This window comes from Mandrillus leucophaeus, unplaced genomic scaffold (genome assembly GCF_000951045.1).
Source record: "Mandrillus leucophaeus isolate KB7577 unplaced genomic scaffold, Mleu.le_1.0 Scaffold549, whole genome shotgun sequence".
In the NCBI taxonomy this organism is placed as follows: Eukaryota; Metazoa; Chordata; class Mammalia; order Primates; family Cercopithecidae; genus Mandrillus; species Mandrillus leucophaeus.
The window spans coordinates 513629-535672 of NW_012105908.1; the positions used below are offsets into that span (position 1 = coordinate 513629).

General features: G+C 37.7%; 1 protein-coding gene across 2 annotated transcripts in view; it reads left to right on the forward strand.

The window, feature by feature from the left end:
* FRY (furry homolog (Drosophila)) overlaps positions 1–22044 on the forward strand; it is a 302629-nt gene that overhangs the window by 78110 nt on the left and 202475 nt on the right. For both annotated transcript variants that reach the window (XM_011997805.1, XM_011997806.1), the window contains exons 4-8: positions 7645–7784; positions 14282–14372; positions 14596–14675; positions 14784–14864; positions 21623–21791. In XM_011997805.1, the coding sequence (XP_011853195.1) occupies positions 7645–7784; positions 14282–14372; positions 14596–14675; positions 14784–14864; positions 21623–21791 (561 nt within the window). The remainder of the gene's footprint in view (positions 1–7644; positions 7785–14281; positions 14373–14595; positions 14676–14783; positions 14865–21622; positions 21792–22044) is intronic.

The following is a 22044-nucleotide window of genomic DNA, read 5'->3' on the forward strand; positions in this document are numbered from 1 at the left end:
TGTCAGACAGATTACATGAGTGAAGAATATCATAACAATTTTAGTTTCAGGAGGTGGGATCTACAAAAGAATGGCTAGAAAAAGGGTAGTTTGAAAAGTGGGAGAAGCCTAGGAGATGGGGCTCTCTAGGGCAGGGATGGCCCATCACAGCAGCTGATGCAGGGACATCACGGAAGATGTAGACCAGGAAGAACTGGAGGTTAGCGGTTAGGAGCTCACTGGAAGTGGCTTCGAGGAAGGCTTTTGCTGCATTGGCTGTTCATGGACATGTAGAGTGTGCATTTTCATAGTCGATGGACTAATGTTAAATACTTTGAAGCTTGCTTTCACAAGCTAAGTTATAGTGGCTGATTATGATTGGCAGTACCTAAATGACAAAACAGTGTGCTAGAACATAATCATGGTACCAGGGATGAGTTCCTTAGTTGGCATCTGTGGAGACTATCTGGGAATGAAAGGCATGGTGAGCTCACCATTTTACCTTCAAGTGATTTTCTTCTTTGTACAGACATCTTTTTAAAATGAAAGTCCACAGCATGTTATTTCAGATTCTCCAAAGAAACAATAGCCGACAACAAAGAACTTCTCATCCAGCTGTGACGAACGTGGACCCGGGTGGATGGTGATCAAATGCAGCTCCAATATCATGTGAGCCCATTTTTAGAAGTGAAGAAACACCACTCCAAAGTAACTCTCACCTGAGAGAGTTTGTGACCCTTGCCCGTTGGAGATTGTATGAATGACAGCCACTAGATACAGTTATTCTCAGAAATGAAAATTCTGACTGATAAACGAAGTCGTAAACGAATATTCTTTCACATACCTTCCAGCTACATGCAAATGCTTGCTTGTTGATTTGCTCTGCCCTTGGCTTTTGGACCTTTGCTTTTATACTATTTAATGATGATATAAACATACAATGTGTTAAATAATACCAAAAATTGTATGCTGTACAATGTTTTTCTGTCTGAAGTATTATTTCAGCTTTTAAAACAGTCTCATACAGTAAGTGGAAGTTGTTTTCTCTTTGCATAATAAAGTCTGATTACTCTGCAAAGGAGCATGTGTCAGAGCAATCAGAATTCAGATCCTTATTGTCACAGATGAATTGTCCTACTATGCTTGGCATTTCATGAGGAACAGCATAGAAGATAAGAGAAAGTACAGGAAGCTAATTAAGACAGGGCAACATCATAGGATTCTGGGGAGGAAATCCTTTCCAGGAGAACCTGGTAAATACTGTCATTTGCTCAGGAGACTTCAAGGGAAATGATTGCAAAAAAGGCCATTGGTTGGCCTTTGAATTGTCCCTGCTGGCCTTTCAAATAAAGGTGCCAATAATGTGGCAAGAACAGAAATCGGATTTCAGGGATCAAGAAGAGAGTTGGGGCCAGGTGCAGTGGCTCACTGCTATAATCCCAGCACTTTGGGAGGCTGAGGCAGGCAGCTTATTGAGGTCAGAAGCTTGAGAACAGCCTGACCAACATGGTGAAACCCCGTCTCTACTAAAAATACAAAAAAAAAAAAAAAATTAACTGGGTGTAGTGGTGCATGCCTGTAGTCCTCCCTACTCAGGAGGCTGAGGCAGGAGAATCACTTGAACCCGGGAGGCAGAGGTTGCAGTGAGCCGAGATTGTGCCACTGCTCTCCAGTCTGGGCAATAGAGTGAGACTCCATCTCAAAAGAAGAAGAAGAAGGAGAGGGAGAGGGAGGGGGAGGGGGAGGGGAGGAGGAGGGGGAGAAGAAGAGAGTTGGCAGTGAAGCAGGAAGAGGAAGCATCAGCATTGCATGGGTGATTGAGAATCTGTCAGGAAGAAAGACAGATAATTGAGATTTAGATGAGAAAGGGGAGAGCAGGATCATATGAGGGCTACGTGTGTTTTACAGAACCCTCTTATACCGAATGAGGTACAAGAGCTTCACACTGTGCCTTCTTGCAGAGGGTTGTGTCCATTTGTCACAACCCACTTATATTTGGACTCAACACTTTTCTCAGAGCAGTTGAGGATCCTGAGTTAATAATTGGTTTTATTCAGTTGATTGATTCTGTGTCCAGAATAGTCATGAGTTACTATCCTCGGTGTCCTTTCCCATTGGCTTTGTAGTGAGCTGTTGCCTGCAGCAAACTTAGGGAGCTAAATGTTTGCTACCTTTCTCTCAAGGGTCTAATGTAGAACAAACATTGCTCAGTGACCTCTAATGTAAGCATTTGCAAGGCGCCAGGCAGCAGGCGTTGTATTTACATCTGCTGGAGTCAGAGAATGGAAACACAAATTAAGTTGCAAGGGTTCTAGTGAAGACCCTGGGAGTTTGTGCTTGGACACAGGATAGGTGGGGCTTTTCAGGTTCCCACAATATACCTAGAAAGCGACATTTCTTCAGCTCTGGTGAATAAAATTCTGACAACAACTTCTGTTACTTATTCTGTTATTAACTTAGCCTGTGATCTCATCTCAGTCATTTTTTGTCTTCTTTTTTTAATGCTCCTGTTTCTATATTTGGAAATGAAATAAGGAAACACATTTTGGAAGGTTTATTATGTGCCCCACATTTTATAGCATCTCATTTGTCCTCATAAAATCCCAGTGAGGTAAGTGTTTAGTCCCATTTTACAGCTGAGAACATGAAGCATCAGAGAAATGGTAGCATGCCAAGCTCATGTAGCTATAAGAAGCAGAGTACTAACTTGAACCCAAGATCATTTGATCGTCCAATACACTAGAATATGAAAACATGGCACATGAGGGGTCAGCCATCACATGCTGGGTTCTGAGAACATTAAGTTGTAACTATTTGCAATTGAGTGTGACTTATATTCTTAACTACTGTCGTTTCTGTGAATTGCAGATAATTTGTCCAAACATTCTAAGTAACTTCAGTTAAAGTTTTCTTCCAGATGTTATGTCTTATGTACTTTTGTACTTATGTACTGTTTACTTTATTTCTTAATATGTTTAAATACTATCTGTAAACAGGAAACACATGGTAAAACATATTCACACCTCTATAAACAAGCTAAAATCACTTTTTACCATCTTGGGTAGTAGTAATTTTCCAGAAAAGGAAGCAGATGCAATTCTAGTGTTTCAACATTGACTCTAATGCTACAATTTAATGAAAATCTATTTAAAATGTATAAATAAAGAATGTAAGCAATTAAGAGTGAAGCAATTTAACTGGCATTGGATTTACATTAGTGTTAGTTAGTGTTAGTCAGCATTGCTTAAATTATTCTCTAGTGGTACACTGCGTTCTATGAAATGAACCAAGATGTTAAAATCAAATAATGATCTTTTCCTAACTTGAACGAAAAAAATACATTTGATGTATAGATTTTTATATTAAGTTTTTCTATGAAACTATTCTTAAATCTTTGTCATTACTCATCAAATACTATAATCTAGCAATAGTATGATATGTGATCAAGTATAAATTAATTGCATTTGAAATAAAGATATCAGCATGTTATGGTATTACACAGTGAGTATCGTGGCCCCCCAAAGTTGCTTGACCACTTGAATTTGTTTGAGAATTAGACCATCAGTGCAGTTACTTTAAAATTATTCATTAAATGTACCATTTACAAGAAGCCAGTCTTATTACTATAAAATATGGAATGACTCCACTGAGTAATTATTCAAATATTTATGTGTAAAGTTTCCTTCTTTGCATTTAACAAGTATAATAAAATGCTTATGAAAAATCAATGTCTTAGCTGCAGCATAACAGTCTCTTTTGGCCTATTTATACATAAACTGCCAAAGTAAACAGTAAAACATTTACAAAGTACATTTAGTTTTCTTCTCTTTCCCCCCAAAAAAGAAAACACCAGTACGAAATAGTTCTGTGATTCTGTGCACTTCATCTCTTCGTGCTGCCCAGTACCTAGCTCACTAGCTCATCTGTGGTGGAAGAATATGATCATTTAAATGCAACAAGAACATCTTTGTCAATGGGCCTGCCCTCTTTCAGTGGCAGCACAGAGCTAGAATTCATCTTACCATTGGCTCTGCTTCCCGTAAATGAAGGAGTTGAGTAACCAAGAAGCCAGCTAGACCTTCCTCCCTTCCTGAGCTTTGAGGGCCAGGTCTTTGCAGATTCCACCCTTCCTTCCTGAAAGCCTGGGCTCAGAAGGGCAGTAACAGAAAGATGGAAAAACACACACATCCACCCCATGCTGACCTTTCATCCCTTCTGAGATGGTCTCAGTGTTTTGCCATGGAAAGTATGCCCAGTAGATCTAATACCAAGAATGGATTCAGGGTGACTTTTTAATGGGGAGAAAAAATATATATTTTAAGAAATTATTATAGATGAGGTCTGATGAACACTGTGGAAGTTCTCTATGGAGAAAGGGGGTTCCACATGAGTGAAGTAGCAGAACATTGCATGCATTGCCTAGAGATGTTTAGGAGTCAAACGTAAGTTTCAGTCTCTCTTATGGGTCTATAGTGAATATTGGAGCTTGTAAATATCCCACACGTGTTTTTTGAATAAACTTTTTTATTTTGAAATAGTTTTGCATTTGCAGAAAAGTTGCAAAGATAATTCAGGCAGTTGCCAGCTTCCCCTACTGCTAGCATCTTACATTGTCATGGTACTTTTGTCACAACTAAGAAACCAGTATAGGTACATTATTGTTTTATGTGTTGGGCTTTTTTAGTGGTTTACTATAAAGGACATTGCAAAGGATACAGATGAAGAGACATGTAGGGCAAGCTATTGGGGAAGGGATGCAGAGCTTCCGTGTACATTATTGTTAACTAAACTCTGTGCCGTGCTTTATTTGTATTTCCTTTCTTTTTCCCTGATATCTTTTTTCTGTTCCAAGATACCATTTAGCATACCACATGAATGTTTAGTCATCATGTCTCCTTAGATTCGCCAGACTTACACAAGTATTTTTAAATGATTGAAATATAATTGTAATGCTTTGAAATTTCATTACCTATGTAATAATTAAGATCGTCATCCTATAATCAGAAACGGAATTCTGATCCCTTTTTCTTCTATGGGAGGAAAGTCCTTCATTTCTCAATTCAAAACATTTTAAATAATGGTGACTTAGGAAAGTAAATATCCTTTCTCGTGTTGGGGTAACTTTAGAGAGAATTAGTGAATTACTGCCTTGCCACATCATAATTAGCTTTCTTCTGAAAAGTTACTGCTGTTGCATTCATGACCGCAGCAGGAAAAATATGTCTTGGCTGTGTAGAGTTGGAGTAAGAGTGACTCTTTAAATAATTAGATAGCTCTTCAGTTTTAAAAAGTTCATGCTGAGTAGGTTTACAGGGCAGGCTGAACGCAATAGCCTATTTATTTTTACCTTATATTAACTCATAACTAAAGATAATGTACAATTTTGTATGTGTACATATCACCATCATTATAGGAGAGAGAGCATGAAGTAGGCTATGAAGAGGTAGAATGTGAGGAAGAAAGCAATAAATGTTTTGTTCAATCTTAAGGTTTCTTTTAAAGGTGACAGTGGAAAATCCTATTGACACAAAGCACTTTAGCTCCCTTTGCTCTCATTTCCTGCTTTATAAAAGGAAGTGAAGCCTGGCCTGCTTAACTGCAGAAATACTGTGAGTTAACTAAGGATTTCCATTTCTTCTGCCATCTCTGCCTCTCAGGCCGAGATCACCAAATGCCTGGAATGACTGCCGTCACATGCAATTCAAGCATGTGTGTGAATTCGCCTCCACCTCACCCCACCGTTTGGGGGATTTAACCTCCCCATACACAATTTGTATGGGCTTATGTCCCTGTTCAAAAATCTTTAGAGTCTTCCGATTTTCTGGAGAAGAAAAATTTTCAGCATTATGTTCCTTCACTCTGGCAAAATAAAGTCTTCACACCAGTCAGATATTTCTTCTTTCATTTCACTCAAAACCTTCGTCACATCGATTATGATAATCATCATCAGTTACTTTGTACCTTCATTACTAAAGGCTTTTTCTACCTTGAGTCTTTGCTTATTTTTTTTCTTGAGTCTCATCTCAAATTTCTACCCTTTCTAAAATAGGCCCAGGTAAACTCATCTTCATTTCTCTTAAATTCCCAGCCTCCCTCTCCCTCTGTGGATCTGGCCTAAGAACCCCTGGTTTTCACATGTACTCTACATGTTAGTATGTTTCCTCCCGGTCCTATTTGCTGCATATGTGTACTTACATAGTGTCTCTACCAAATTGGAATCATACCAATTAAATGATTCTTCATTTTTTCACATACCATATCATGAACATTTTCATGTCATATTTTTATATTTATATTAAAAATATGATTTTAATGGTTTTGTAAATGGTCTGCACCAAATTCCACATCTTATTAAGCATTTACATGTAGCTGGACATTTATGTGGTTTCTATCCTTTTGCTATAATAAGTAATGCTGTTCTGCACCTTCTTGCTTATCTCTAATTATGGACTTGAGATAAACTCTAAGAGTGGCCTTGAGAATGATTTTTATTAGGTTCTTGATATGTATTTCCAAATTACCTTCCAGAGATGTTATGCTTGTTTTTGTTTTTTTTTTCTATCAGCAGTATATGAACACGTCCACTTTATCACTACTCATCAACTCTGGGTGTTATAATTTGCTTATACAGTTTGTTAATTAGGTAGTTAAAACCTGTTTCATTGTAGTTTTACATATTCTGGAGACAAGGCCTTAGTCAGATGTGTGTTTCGCAAATATTTTCTCCCGCTCTGTGGCTTGTCCTTTACCAAGTTCTTAACTGTATTCTTCTAAAAGCAGAAGCTTTTGATTTTGACGAGTTTCATTATATCAAATTTTATCGTGGACTTTGCTTATGGGGCCATACCTAAGAAATCCTTGCCTAATCCAAAGTCACAAAAGTTTTATCCTATGTTTTCTTAGAGTTTTATATTTTTGGGTTTTATACTTAAATTTATGAGGCATTTTGTGGAAACTTTTGCATAGGATAATGAGATATGGATTGAAGTGTTTTTTGGTTTTTTTAAATAGTAATCAGTTAAAAAATCAGGACTCTTTCCAGATAAGGAAATTAGAATATCAATTCTACCAAAAGCACATTTGTTCTTTAAAGAAAAAGGGAGAAGTTTGCCTTTAATGTAATAGGGGGTACATTATTGCTGCCCATTTGTATTTTGATTCTAATTTGGGGCATACTTCAGATGAATGAATGAATAATTATTGTCCAAAACCATACATTATTATTACCTCTTAGGTTATTTGGCGATGGGGGTAGATTTGTTTAATTCACGTAAATTATTAATGTAATTGTATTGATATACTTATACAACAAACATTTTTAGGACAGAAGAAGCATTCATCTACTTTAGGTAGACGAACATGGGAACATAATATCTTTGCGGTTCCGTGAATATCCTGTATGCAATTAACATCTGATTTCTAGAATGAAAGAGAGTCAAAATAATTAACTTTCTTGAACTACAAAATTATTCTCATATGAGGAACATCTGTCTCCATTAAGAGACAGGCTCTTGGGAATGTACTAATGAAGATTATGAAAGAAAGGACTGTGATGTGTAAGAAAATATTTTAGTGAGTAGTGCTTGGGGTTACTTGTGAAATAAAAAGTTTCTTAGTAATTGGTGGTGCTACCAGTGTTCTAATCACCTGCCTTTTCCTCCATAGGTCATCAACTCAATGAGCTCGCTTTCTGAGTACTGCCTGCCTTCCATTCTACGTACATTATTTGACTGGTATAAAAGGCAAAATGGCATTGAGGATGAATCGCATGAATACAGACCAAGAACAAGCAATAAATCAAAAAGGTACATTTCTTTTGTGTAAGGATCATGGTTTTATTTTGTTTTATTTTCAAGAAACATAAATCAAAATTAGAGTTACAAGGCAACTGGGTCTTCCTGACTCTTCACAAGGATGCCTAGCAGGTGCTGCAGGGGACCTGTGTCCATAGCAGGTAACCCACTGGGAGCACCGAGTCACTGCCAGCCGTCACAGGTTGAAAATACATACACAGCCTCATTTCAACTTTGGTGGAGACAGGTGTGAAGGGCCGCAGGTCACTTTCTTGCCAGCTTCTTTCCTCTGCCCTCTCCCACTGAGTCTACACCCAAAGCAGAATGCTGACTGCAGGCCCTGCGTGACATGCCAAGATATTTTAGTCCTCGTTCCAGTAACCTTGAGTGCTCAGTGTACTGTAGTGGGAAGGACACAGGTCTGGACACTAGTGGTAGTCCTGGCACTGCCACTATTTAGCCATGTGACTTTGGGCAGCTCCCCGCCTCTCTGTACCTCAGCCTCCTTGTGAGCAAAACAAGGAAGTTAGGTGACACAATCTCCAACTCCTCCTTCAAGCTGAGTATTTTGTTTATTTATTCTGTGTTCCCGTCTTCTTGTGGGTTTGAGAAATGGAGCTTGCTGCTCCAGGAGCACATCAGCATCTGTAAAACTTAAGATCCTCATTAATGTGTGTCCCCCCCACATTTTAGGTAAGCACATATAATTTCATATGTTTGAAGTCAACCTATAGCAAGGCAGTGAATATAAGAAAGATTAATACATTTACTTTTTTAAAAAAAATAAAAGATTATTTTAAAAAGTAGTTAGATTTCTCCACATGAACAGATTATTCCGAGTAAAAAAATACTTTTAAAGTCAGTAAACTGAAATTAGTCAATCAGAAAATCAGACATTAACTACTTTTGGTGAATGATTTGTTTCTCTCATTTTTCTTGAAAGTCCTAATACTGTTTCAAAAGACTTCTTTTGAAATTGAAGAATTATATTATTACCATGTTTTACTTCAACCAAATTTGTAATCTGCTTTTATAATGTGCTTGAATTTATGCAAGACTTAATGATATAATTTTGTTTGGGAGAGAGATTAATAACTTTTTCATATTGAATTTTTTTTTAGCGAAGAAGGAAATTTTTAGAATTTTTAGACATAACTCAGATGCCATAAAATTCACCCTTTTAAAGTATATACTTCAATGTTTTTAGTATATTTACAGGGTTGTACAACCATTACCATTCTAATTTCAGAACATTTTATCACCCCCAAATCCTGTACCCATTAGCAGTCTCTCCTCATGAATATTTTTTTTAATTTGTCAAGTTTTAAAAATAGAATTTAAATTTTTTATCTGAAAAATGGTTCAGACCATGTGACAAAGAAATTAAATGGATCATTTTATTATTTTTTCCATATTACATGTTTACTTATGAACAGATATTAAACCTTCCTAGGTTTAGGGAGTGGGACAGATTTTAGTGAGTTGAATTGAGTTTTAGTTTTGTTCCTCTGTTTTGTCAGAATTTAATTGCTGAAATTAGATTTTTCATGAATTGATTTCTTTATGGATTAAAAATGATAGCTTTTAAAATTGTGTTACTGATTATTTTCAGGAGATCAGAGTAACCACTGAGATCAGATAGAGAATCGGGACAGCAAAATTTGACTTAGTAACATTTTAGTTAACACTTGAATTTTTTAAATAAGAGAGAAAATATGCTTAGAATACAGCCAAATGAATGAAGCTCTCTAGGGTATGATGTAGCTAAATATGAGTTTCTGCTACTAGGAAAAAAAGGTTGGGGGGACGTAAAGGAGGAGCATAAACTACTGAAAATAGTCAAATGTCAGGGATGCACATTGGGTTGTGATTTCTAAGATTAGTACAGTATCAACATTTGGACTGCCAAGTAAATTTGTCAAATGCCTCTGGCTCCTGGCAGTTAGACTGCAAACCAGCAATAAAGTTGAATTCATTATTAGAAATGTGTATGTCTTACTTTGAAAAGATAATTTGGCTTATTAAATAAGATAGAATCGAAGGTCTAAATTTTTTTTTTTTCTGCCAAGAACTGCTACTTTCTCAGGTTCCTCTGGCCCCTTGTGAAGACCCTTATCATCCAGCACAAAAATACTCTCTCGACTGCTGCGGCCATCTGTGGGAGTTCTCCTTCCTTTTGGTCTTTCCAACTTTCTGTCTCCTTATTCTGTAATATAATGGGTATAAAACCTGATTTCTGAGTGCCCTCCGTTTTAATGCAGCTGCGTAGGTTTTCCTTTCCCCCAGCTGGCAGTGCCACTTTCTAGTTCCAGTGGGTCTTCAAGGACTTTACATAGATGGTTTTATTCACGGTTCTTCCTCCTGGCAGGGCTGTTAAGAAATGATCCTGAAAGAATGAGTTCCTACTCTGTTGATACATTTACCCCTTGAAAGACAAACATGCGAGTTCCTTCTTAACCCGTTCTGTCATCCACCAACCTTAATTTGACTTGCTCAAAGTTCCAGAGCACTCCGGAAGGTCTTCTTTATATCTTAAATATCACATTATTTTCTTCTTCTTCCCTTTTGACTAAGGAGAAAAACATTCCAGATTTAAAATAGTCTTGATTTATTTTGAAAATATCCTCCTGACAAGTCTAAATCCTGTCATCCCTCCTCATTGGTTTTATTTAATAGACACTATTGAGCATTTATGTGTTTGGGAAATTATGCTAAACACTTTACGTGTTTTATCTTCCCAAACGATTATGTAAGTACTATTACTCACATTTTGTGGATGGAGAAACTGTCGATAAATAGAAGAGGGATGATTTTATGCCAGACTGTTCCACACCGGAGTCAGTGCTCTGGGCCACTTCTTGTGCCAAGGAGCCCAGCAGTAATTTCATCTGCCTTTGTTCAATTCCAGATGAGCCCTCAATCAGTGTGTTAGTCAAGCAGAAAATGGGGTAGAGGGGCTGCCTTGCTGTTCTTCTGACAGTGCTGATTCTACTTCTAACTTTTTTTTTAATTTACTTATTTTTCCCTAAGTTATTGGGGTACAGGTGGTATTTGATTACATGAGTAAGTTCTTTAGTGGTTATTTGTGAGATTTTGGTGCACTCATCACCTGAGCAGTATAGACTGCACCATATTTGTAGTCTTTTATCCCTCGCCCCCCTCCCACTCTTCCCCCCAAGTCCCCAAAGTCCATTGTATCATTCTTTTTTGTTTGTTTGTTTGTCTGTTTAAGACAGAGTCTCACTCTGTCACCCAGGCTGGAGTGCAATGGCATGATCTCAGCTCACTGCAACCTCCGCCTCCCAGGTTCAAGCGATTCTCCTGCTTCAGCCTCCCGAGTAGCTGGGACTACAGGCACGTGCCACTGTGCCCAGCTAATTTTTGTATTTTTAGTAGAGACAGGGTTTCACTATGTTGGCCAGGCTAGTCTTGAATTCCAGACCTCATGATCCACGCACCTTGGTCCCCCAAAGTGCTGGGATTTTAGGCATGAGCCACCATGCCTGGACCCCACTGTATCATTCTGATGCCTTTGCATACTCATAGCTTAGCTCCCACATAGCAGTGGGAACATACGATGTTTGGTTTTCCATTCCTGAGTTACTTAACTTAGAATAATCGTCTCCAATCTCATCCAGGTCACTGCAAATGCTGTTAATTCATTCCTTTTTATGGCTGCATAGTATTTTATCACATGTGTGTGTGTGTGTGTGTGTGTATACACCAGAGTTTCTTTATCCACTTGTTGATCAGTGGGCATTTAGGTTGGTTTACGATTTGGCTATCATGACTTGTGCCACTATAAACATGCATGTGCAAGTATCTTTTTCGAATCATGACTTATTTTTCTCTGGGTAGATACCCTGTAGTGGGACTGCTGGATCAAATGGTAGTTCTACTTTTAGTTCTTTATGGAATCTCCCCACTGTTTTCCATAGCAGCTATACTAGTTTACGTTCCCACCAGCACTGTAGAAGTGTTCCCTGTTCACTATATCCATGCCAACATCTACTGGTTTTTTAATTTTTATTTTTTATTATGGCCATTCTTGCAAGAGTGAGGTGGTATGGCATTGTGGTTTTGATTTGCATTTCCCTGATCATTAGTGATGTTGAGCATTTTTTCATGTTTGTTGGCCATTTGTATATCTTCTTCTGAGAACTGTCTATTCATGTCCTTAGCCCACTTTTTGGTGGGGTTGTTTTTTTCTTACTGTTTTGTTGGCATTCATTTTAGAATCTAGATATTTGTCCTTTGTCAGATGTATAGATTGTGAAGACTTTCTCCCACTCTGTGGGTTCTCTGTTTACTCTGCTGACTGTTCCTTTTGCCATGCAAAAGCTCTTTAGTTTAATTAGGTCCCAGATATTTATCTTTGTTTTTATTGCATTTGCTTTTGGGTTTCGGGTCATGAAATCCTTGCCTAAGTCAATGTCTAGAAGGGTTTTTCCAATGTTATCTTCTAGAATTTTTTGTAGTTTCAGGTCTTAGGTTTAAGTCCATAATCCATTTTGAGTTGATTTTTGTATAAGGTGAGAGATGAGGATCCAGTTTCATTCTCCTACAGGTGGCTAGCCAATTATCCCAGCACCATTTGTTGAAAAGGGTGTCCTTTCCCTACTTTATGTTTTTGTTTGTTTTGTTGAAGATTGGTTAGCTGTAAACACCACATAAACAGAATGAAAAACAAAAATCACATGATCATCTCAGTAGATGCAGAAAAAGCATTAGACAAAATCCAGCATCCCTGCATGATTAAAACTCTCAGCAAAATCAGCATACGAGGGACACACTTAATGTAATGAAAGCCATCTATGACAAACCCATAGCCAACATAATACTGAATGGGGAAAAGTTGAGAGCATTCCCTCTGAGAACTGGAGCAAGACAAGGATACCCACTCTCAGCACTCTTCTTTAACATAGTACTAGAAGGCCTAGCCAGAGCAAAATAAAGGGCATCCATATAGGTAAAGAGGAAGTCAAACTGTCACTGTTTGCTAACAATATGATCATTTCCCTTGAAAACCCTAAGGACTCCTCCAGAAAGCTCCTAGAACTGATAAAAGAATTCAGCAAAGTTTCCAGATACAAGATTAATGTACACAAATCAGTAGCTCTTCTATACACTAACAGGGACCAAGCGGAGAATCAAATCAAGAACCCAACCCCTTTTACAATAGCTGCAAAATAAAAATAAAAATAAAATGCTTAAGAATATACCTAACCAAGGAGTCGAAAGACCTCTACAAGGAAAACTGCAAAACACTGCTGAAATAAATCACAGACGACACAAACAAATGGAAACACATCCCATGCTCATGGATAGGTAGAATCAATATTGTGAAAATGACCATACTGCCATAAGCAATCTATAAATTCAGTGCAATCCCCATCAAAATACCACCATCATTCTTCACAGAATTAGAAAAAACAATTCTAAAATTCATATGGAACCAAAAAAGAGCCCGCATAGCCAAAGCAAGACTAAGCAAAAAGAACAAATCTGGAGGCATCACACTGCCTGATTTCAAATTATACTGTAAGGCCATAGTCACCAAAACACCATGCTTCTAACTTTCAAATAAGCACAAATGACTGCTTTGCTCCTCCTACCTCTTCTTCCTTCTGCGTTTTACTCTTCTCTCTCACCACCCCTTCACTTCTTCATTCCTCTTTTCACTAAGTCTCAGGTGGCAAAGATGTAAGAGAAAAGGGACAGGGAAAGAAAAGAAAAAAAGCCGATCCTCTTCACCCCTGCCGTCCTGCTCAAATTAGTGATCATATTATTTCCTTCTTGTTTCCTTACATTGTTTAGCTCCTTTCACGAGATCTTTCAATGCCCACCTCTGGTATGGTAGCCTGTCTCATTCTACAGATGGTAGAATTGCTGAGTTGAATGCTACCTTAGAAAAGACCACAAGGTGAGGTGATGGACTCACAAATAGCTACTCAGATTAACATCACTGAAAATTTTAAATTTGAATTCAAATATTCCAACTTCAAATCCAGTGTTTGTCCACTGCAGCACACAGAGACTAGAAAGAGCATTAACGTGTTTTTATTGTTGTTGTTGTTTTGAGATGGAGTCTCACTCTGTCACCCAGGCTGGACTGCAGTGGCGTGATCTCAACTCACTGCAACCTCTGCCTCCCGGGTTCAAGCAATTCTCCTGCTTCACCCTCTCAAGTAGCTGGGATTACAGGCATGGGCCACCAAGCTTGGCTAATTGTTGTATTTTTAGTAGGGACAGTGTTTCACCATGTGGGCCAGGGTGTTCTCGAACTCCTGACTTCAGGTGATCCACCCACCTCAGCCTCCCAAAGTGCTGGGATTACAGGCGTGAGCCTCTCCACCTGGCCAACATTAACATCTATCTATCAGTACAATTACGTAATTTAAAAAATGGGTTTTGCAGTGTTTTCGGGAGGAGTCCTAGATTTTTGATGAATTATATTACTCTGAGAATACCTTCAGTGTGCTTTAATGTAAATATTTTAAATTTTACAGTGATGAACAACAGCGAGATTATTTAATGGAAAGACGGGACCTCGCCATTGATTTTATTTTCTCTTTAGTATTAATAGAAGTTTTGAAACAGGTAGGTGATTAATTTATTGTTACTTTTAGATAATATTTATTGATCTAAAAACTGCTTAGGTTGTAAAAGTCTTAAGTTTTTAAAATTATGAATTCCAAATACTGAGTTATGTGAATTATGTTTATTGATTGCTATTGATTGTCATATATCGTTATTGGAAGTACTGTTATTGATTTGTTCTTTAATATTCCCTTCTGAGTTAAGAACCACCTTTTTTTTGCAGATTCCACTTCATCCTGTAATAGACAGTTTAATACATGATGTTATTAACTTGGCTTTCAAGCACTTTAAATACAAAGAAGGGTAAGGTGATTTCTTAGAATGTTGAAGTTGGTATTTAAAACTAAATCAGTGGTTTGCTTTTTTCAGATGACCAGGGATCCCTAACTTGTCTAATTATACCCTACTTAGGTACCTTGGTCCCAACACTGGCAATATGCATATTGTGGCAGACCTGTATGCAGAAGTCATTGGAGTGTTGGCACAAGCCAAGTAAGTGAATGCCAGAACCCTTTACCATGAGAACATGCGTGCTTTCACTGTCCTCCCAGCCTTGATTTAGGGAAGTTGGGGTTGAGCTTACGAGGAACTAGGTAGGGCTCTTTGACATGTGTGCCCCATCTCTGAAACTGACTAGAAAGCTCTTCCAAGACAGGTACCAAATTATCTTTTTTACTTGGCACTTGGGCCAGATCCTACCCAGAGTCCATGGGTTTCAGACTGTTGCATCAAAGAAATGGGCTGACCAGATTACATTTCTCTCTGCCTAAATATTCCAAGGAAGTTTATCACTTTTGAAAGTTCTGTTTTCTCTAGCCCATGAGTGGGTGGTTACGATATATCATCTATCAGTGGGAAAATTCCATTCTAGAATGTCCCCTTTACTATAGACCTTACTTAATTCAGCTGAGCTAAAAATGTCCCAGACTCTGTCATGGAAACAAGTCAGAGGGGAAATTCTCATTGCTAAATTTATCTGGCCCCATAGCACTACTTAGCAGGCAAGAACAAAATTGCATTAAACTATTAGCAACAATATACCTCTTCCAAAAGTGATGTCACACCCTACTTACCCTTCTTCATTTTGTCCACCCCTGAGGCAAATCAGGCAAGATCCCGAATGCCTAAGTTAGGCAAAATGAACCAGAGACATAATGTGAATTCATGCCAGGAGGCCAGCTTGAAGCAACAGTGATGATCCAATCCTTGTGAAATGCAGTCCTTCCTCAGAAAGAGATTTTTATCTTCAAGGGATTGAATTTCGTAATGTAGTAGCATGGAAATACACAATTTATCAAAAAAACTAAAATTTTAAAAAGCACTTAGCAATCTTACCTAGCCAAAACATAGATAAGAACTCAGGAAATAGACCCTCTTAACTTCTTGGCATAATTTATTTAATCTAATCCAGTTTATCTACTCATCCTGACTACATTTTTTTTTTTAATATGTAACACATCAGTGTTCGAAGGAGGAAAGGGAACTTCCAGAGGATGTTACACGGATGCCATTGAGAAATAAAGCTCAACGGCTGGTGGCAACAGAAAGGAAAGAAACTGGCCAAAGCATACATAAGAATTAAACAATAGAGTTATTTGGGCCATTTTGCATGAGGCTATATGGTAGTTTTATAGCCTATTAAAATAATTGTGGTTCATGAATCATTAAGAAAAAAAAGTGTAATGCATTTTGGAGATGTTTCCATTGCAATTGAGTAATGAAAGCATTAGCATTTTAAATGAACAGGCTGTAGTTGTCTGGCGAATCATGTGTATCTACCTCATTTCTAGAAAAGATTGGGAAAAATGAGGTATTAACATGTATATTTGCTGATTTGTCAAACCCTGAAAATCTCAACATAAATTTTCAGCTGTCATTTGGAAACTTTAGTATGCCAAAAATGACTTTGTGTTTTCCTTAGTTTTTGTGAATTATGCCTAACAATAATATTGGTTACTGTCAAATGACCTTCCTTAGCTCTGTGATTCTGAGTTGGTTGTGAATAAGTTGAGAAACATTGTCATAACTAAGCAATATTCTAAGCCTGTAGGAATTTCCTTTTTAGGTAAAACTTATGGTCCACCAAGCCAGTGTTTGCTTGCTAAAGGTGGCTTTTTTTAATTTCGTGATGTCAGTATTTGTCCCTATTCTGCGGTAGTAGGGTGTAAGAAATCCCTCCATTTGGACAGTGCTCCAGTACTTTCCAGTCTCTAGGGAAACGTTTGACCAGTCTGCTCTTGTAGTAAACAGAGACTCAAATAGCCGTTGATGTGTTCTCAACTAGTCAATATGTAGTTAACCTTGATGGATAGATGGTATAAACTTAAACTAGTATCACACCACGAATTATGACATTACTTCTTTCTCATAAGTACACCAGGACCATTACTTTATTGTTACCTTAGAAGAAGTACCGTTTCCTTCATTCTCAGAGTGGGAAAAAGAATGTATGCTTATCTAGTACAGTGTGATTATCTTTTAAAAAAAAGTTGAATAATGTAATAATTCTAATTTTAGGTTATATGTCTTGTTCCCAACGATAATGCTTATTAAATATTTTCCTGATTATGACTTTAGCTATTAGTACTTACTTTGGAATTTCAGTTTTAGCAGGATCACTATTTTTAGTCTTACTAGTGATGATGCTGTTTAGTTCTTGTCATTTAGGGAAAAAATTTTGATAATAAGTGTTATTCACACATAATATTGACTTTTTCAAAGTCAGTTAAAACAAATTTAAGTACTTTCACCAAAATCTGGTAGATTCATTTAAATAGTAATAATACTTCATCTAAGAATCATAGATGTTAGTAAATGCTTTCTCTTTATGTGATATTATCTTTACATGTTCATTTACTCATTTTTGTAATATGTGCTATACATTTTAAAGCAGAATTTTATATTTATGTGAATTTTATAGTATACCGAAGACTGAGTAATCATTGAGTTACAGTATTTACTAAATACAATACTAAATAGGAAATACTAAAGGAAAGATCATTGAAATATTTTTTTCTTAAAATCATTTTAAGAGAAAATAGATTTTAAATACAAAGAGATTTTTGGTTTACTTTTGTGCTAAATAACATGTTTATGTCATTTGGGACTTTTAAAAGTAAAAGATAGGCTGGGCGTGGTGGCTCACGCCTGTTATTCCAGCACTTTGGGAGGCCGAGGCGGGCAGATCACGAGGAAATCGAGACCATCCTGTCTAACACGGTGAAACCCCGCCTCTACTACAAATCCAAAAAATATTAGCTGGTAGTGGTGGCACGCGCCTGTAGTCCCAGCTACTCGGGAGGCTGAGACAGGAGAATCACTGGAAGCCGGGAGGCGGAGGTTGTAGTGAGCCAAGATTGTGCCACTGCACTCCAGCCTGGGTGACAGAGCAAGATTCTGTCTCAAAAAAAAAAAAAAAAAGTAAAAGATAGCCATATTTATTTTTAAATGATAAATAAATAAACTTTTAGCCACTAACTCATGAGAATATCGAAATAGTGAATTATGCAAATAACTTGCCTTTTTCTATCTTTCCTTGTTTTAGTCATGGATTCAAACTGGAAAACAAACTTTCCTTAGTATCATGTCATCTTTAAAACTATATAACTCTAATATTTTTCTCTCTAAACTCATTTCAAAACAAAAACCATAGTTATTTTGGTATCTGGAAATAATTTGAACAGAAATACAATTTTTTAAAATTCAGTTTGGAGTTATTGCATTTTTATAATCTTGATTGAAAGTATCACTTCCATTGCTTGACCATGGTCATTTCTGCTTCCTACCTTTTATCCATCTCTACCGAATATCCTCTGCTCACCTTTACCCCAACTCAAATCTCCTCTGAAATCCTCTCTAATTAATTACGCAGCCGAGAAGAGCCCCTTCATTCTCTGATGCCCTGAAGCCTCTTTAAGTGTATTGTTCACCAAATAGTCAGTGTGAAATATGAGAAAGTGATGGAACCTGGTGCATCTGACCTCCCTGCAGATCAGAAAGGTCTGGACAGTGTCCAGCAGGTGCTAACACATAGTAGGCCCCTGGTATGCGATTCACATGGCTCATGGTCAGTGCTACCTTGTTTTATCTTCCTAACTAAACTATAAACTATTCTAGAGAGGGCAGAGACTACATGTCACAGTTACCACTGTCTAAGACAGCTGCGGTTTAATGGAAATTCCTGGAATTTGTATCAGAAGCCCTGGGTTTGAGTCTCTTCTTTGCCACTGTGGTCTTCCAATTTGTTTCTTTATTTATTAATTGGAAATACATTCACTGCCTAATTCACTGGATTGTTAAGGATCAAAATGTGAAATGGTGTAATCATTTAAAATGTAAAACCACTTACAGATATATCTTGTTATTGTTATTCTTAGTCTATACCAGTGTTTCTCAAACTTTTTCACACCAGAAACACCTGTAAAGCTTATTAAACACGAATTATTGGACCTCATCCCCAGAATTACTGATTGAATAGGTATGTTATTCTGCTTAAGCTGCCATAACAAAGTACTGCAGACTAATTGGCTTAAACAACCGAAATTTATTTCTCACAGTTCTGGAGTTGAAGTCCAAGCTCAAGGTGTTAGCAGGGTTGATTCCTTCTGAGACCTCTCTCCTTGGCTTGTATGTGGCCATTTTCTCCCTGTGTGGTCTTCTCTGTGTGTGTGTCCCTATACTCATCTCCTAGTCATGTTGATGTCCTTATAAGAAGGGGAGACAAGTACAGAGACACACACAGAGATATAACTTCGTTTTAATTTAATAACTTAGCTGGAGAGGTTACATGGTGTCCATTTTATGATAATAACTTTGTTTTAAGTTAAATACCTTTTTATAGGCCCTATGCCCAAATACAGTCACATTCCAATCTCAGAAGGTTCAGACTTCAACGTATGAATTTGAGGGGCACACAATTCAGCCCTAACAGTAGGTCTGCAGTAGGACCATAGAACGTGCTGATGCCAAATAGATTTTTGTAAATTTAATAAAGTTTCTATTTTAATTTTTGCTAATTTCCTAATCTGAAAAATTAATATGCCATTTTGCAGTTAATCTCCATGAAATTTTACTTATAGAGAAAACATAACTAATATTTTCTACCATATTCTAATAGTATTATTTAAATGTCAGAAGGGGCCAGTTTGGGATGCTGTCTTGAAATTGGATATTTTGTAGAAGTCCACAAAATGCCACCGAAGATTAGGAATATACCCTGAAATATTCTTAGCGATGCTAACAACCCATTAGTGAATATCTCATTCATAAATTGTCTAAATCTTCTTGAAGCTATTTATGTTTTCTGTTCTATTGCCTTTTAAAAATCTTTTTTTTAAGAAATACATGTAGCAAACATAGGCGAAAATCCATAAGGCAGTTAAACAAATTTATTATAAAATGGACACCATGTTACCTCTCCACCTAAGCCAAGAACTAGAAAACTGCCAGCACTTGAGAATCCCCTCACACCCCACTTGCCAACCACCAGCCTCTGTACTGCCTTTGGTTAAACAATGTCTATGTGTTTACTGCCTACTTTGTTTGTCCTGAAATTTCTACTTTAAGGTCTCAAGAATTATTCCAAACTTCCAGGACTCTATTAGTTCACTTTTCATTTCTATAATCACAATTACCACCCCCCGACCACCTTTTTGTGTGTGTGTGTGTTTGAGACAAAGTCTTGCTCTGTCACCCAGGCTGGAGTGCAGTGGCGCAATCTTGGCTCACTGCAAGCTCTGCCTCCCAGGTTCAAGCGATTTTCCAGCCTCAGCCTCGTGCGCACCACCACGCCCAGCTAATTTTTGTGTTTTTGGTAGAGACAGGGTTTCACCATGTTGGTCAGGCTGGTCTCAAACTCCTGACCTCAGGTAATCCACCCACTTCGGCCTCCCAAGGTGCTGGGATTACAGGCTTGAGCCACCGCGCCCAGCCACAATTACCCTTTTTAATCATGGCTTGCTTCTAATTTTTCATGGAACCTCAGCCTAATAGTCTCAGAAAACAAAATACAATAAATCTTAGAGTGTGTGTGTGTGTGTGTGTGTGTGTGTGTGTGTGTGTGTGTGTGTGTCTGTGTGTGTTTGGTGAATAGCCAAACCAGCTGTCTCAGACTTAGTGGTTTGGACAATTTTTATGTGTACATTTCTGTACTCTTAGGTACCTTTGAAGATCTGCCTCTGATTCCTCTTAGCTTTAAGATCTGTTCTTTTTTCAAACCTGGATGATAATATTGTTGTTATAATTAGTATTATTTTACTTTCGAATACAAATACTCTGAGGATAGGGACTGGACTGTGTCTTTTTGTTTGTTTTGCATTTACCAGATATAATTGTAAAATTCCATGAATATAATAGACAGCCCATTCATCTTTACCTTTTAGATATAATTTAAATTTTCCCGTTACTAGATTTTTTTTTTTTTGAGACATGGTTTCGCTCTTGTTGCCCACGCTGGAGTGCAACAGTACAATCTGGGCTCATTGCAACCTCTGCCTCCCGGGTTCAAGTGATTCTCCTGTCTCAGCCTCCCAAGTAACTGGGATTACAGGCACGTGCCACCACACCCAGCTGATTTTTGTATTTTTAGTAGAGATGGGGTTTCATCATATTGGTCAGGCTGGTCTCGAACTCCTGACCTCAGGTGATCCACCTGCGTCGGCCTCCCAAATTGATGGGATTACATACAGATGAGAGCCACTGCGCCCAGCCTCCCAATACTAGATTTTTTAACCCTAAATATATATTTTTAGATAATCATTATCCTAAAACTATAAAGGAAATAATAACAGAAAACTTTAGAAATAGATACAGGAATACTTGGCATTGTTTGGAATACAAATCCTTAAATCATTTGCTGTCACTGTCAGAAATCACTAACCTAGTACGTTATTGCTCATAGACTTACTATTTGATACTTCAGGCTCTGGGGTCTGCAACTATGTTGAAAATGGCCAAGCCTGAGGAAATGGGGCTCTTTGTGATGCTCAATTCAAGAGCTACACCATTTTGAGAGGGTCTAAATAACCCGGGATCTGCCCCCTCGCCTGATGGAGATGTTGAGCATCAAGGAGAAGAAAAAATGGATCCTTTGCTAAATCCCAAACATCAGATCCTCACAAAATCATGGCTATTGTACTTCAACTGATTTGAAGGATTCCGTTGCTCTGCTCAATCATCCCAGATGCTGGAGGCCCCCATTACAGGGACTTTCCTACCCATGATTTGATAAACCGCTTATGTTGTCTTCTTAGATTCCCTGCTGTAAAGAAGAAATTTATGGCGGAACTAAAAGAATTACGGCACAAAGAGCAGAGCCCATATGTGGTTCAAAGCATTATCAGCTTAATAATGGGGATGAAATTCTTTCGAATTAAGATGTATCCAGTGGAGGATTTTGAGGCCTCTCTTCAGTTTATGCAGGTAATGTCTTAGGCAGGAGAGCTAAGGGGCTCTTAAGCTGAGCACTTCCCTTCCTCAAGATGATGAACCTGGAACATGAAAACCTAATTGCTTGTCAATACGGAGAAACATTCTACTGTCTAAATAATTCATGAAGTCCTTTGCAACCAAATAGCACAGTTGCAGGCACATACTTTCATTTCTCAACTTTCATATCTTCTTTGGAGGAGAGTATACAGTGGGATTGCTTGTTTGCTGACTTTTTTTCTCTTTC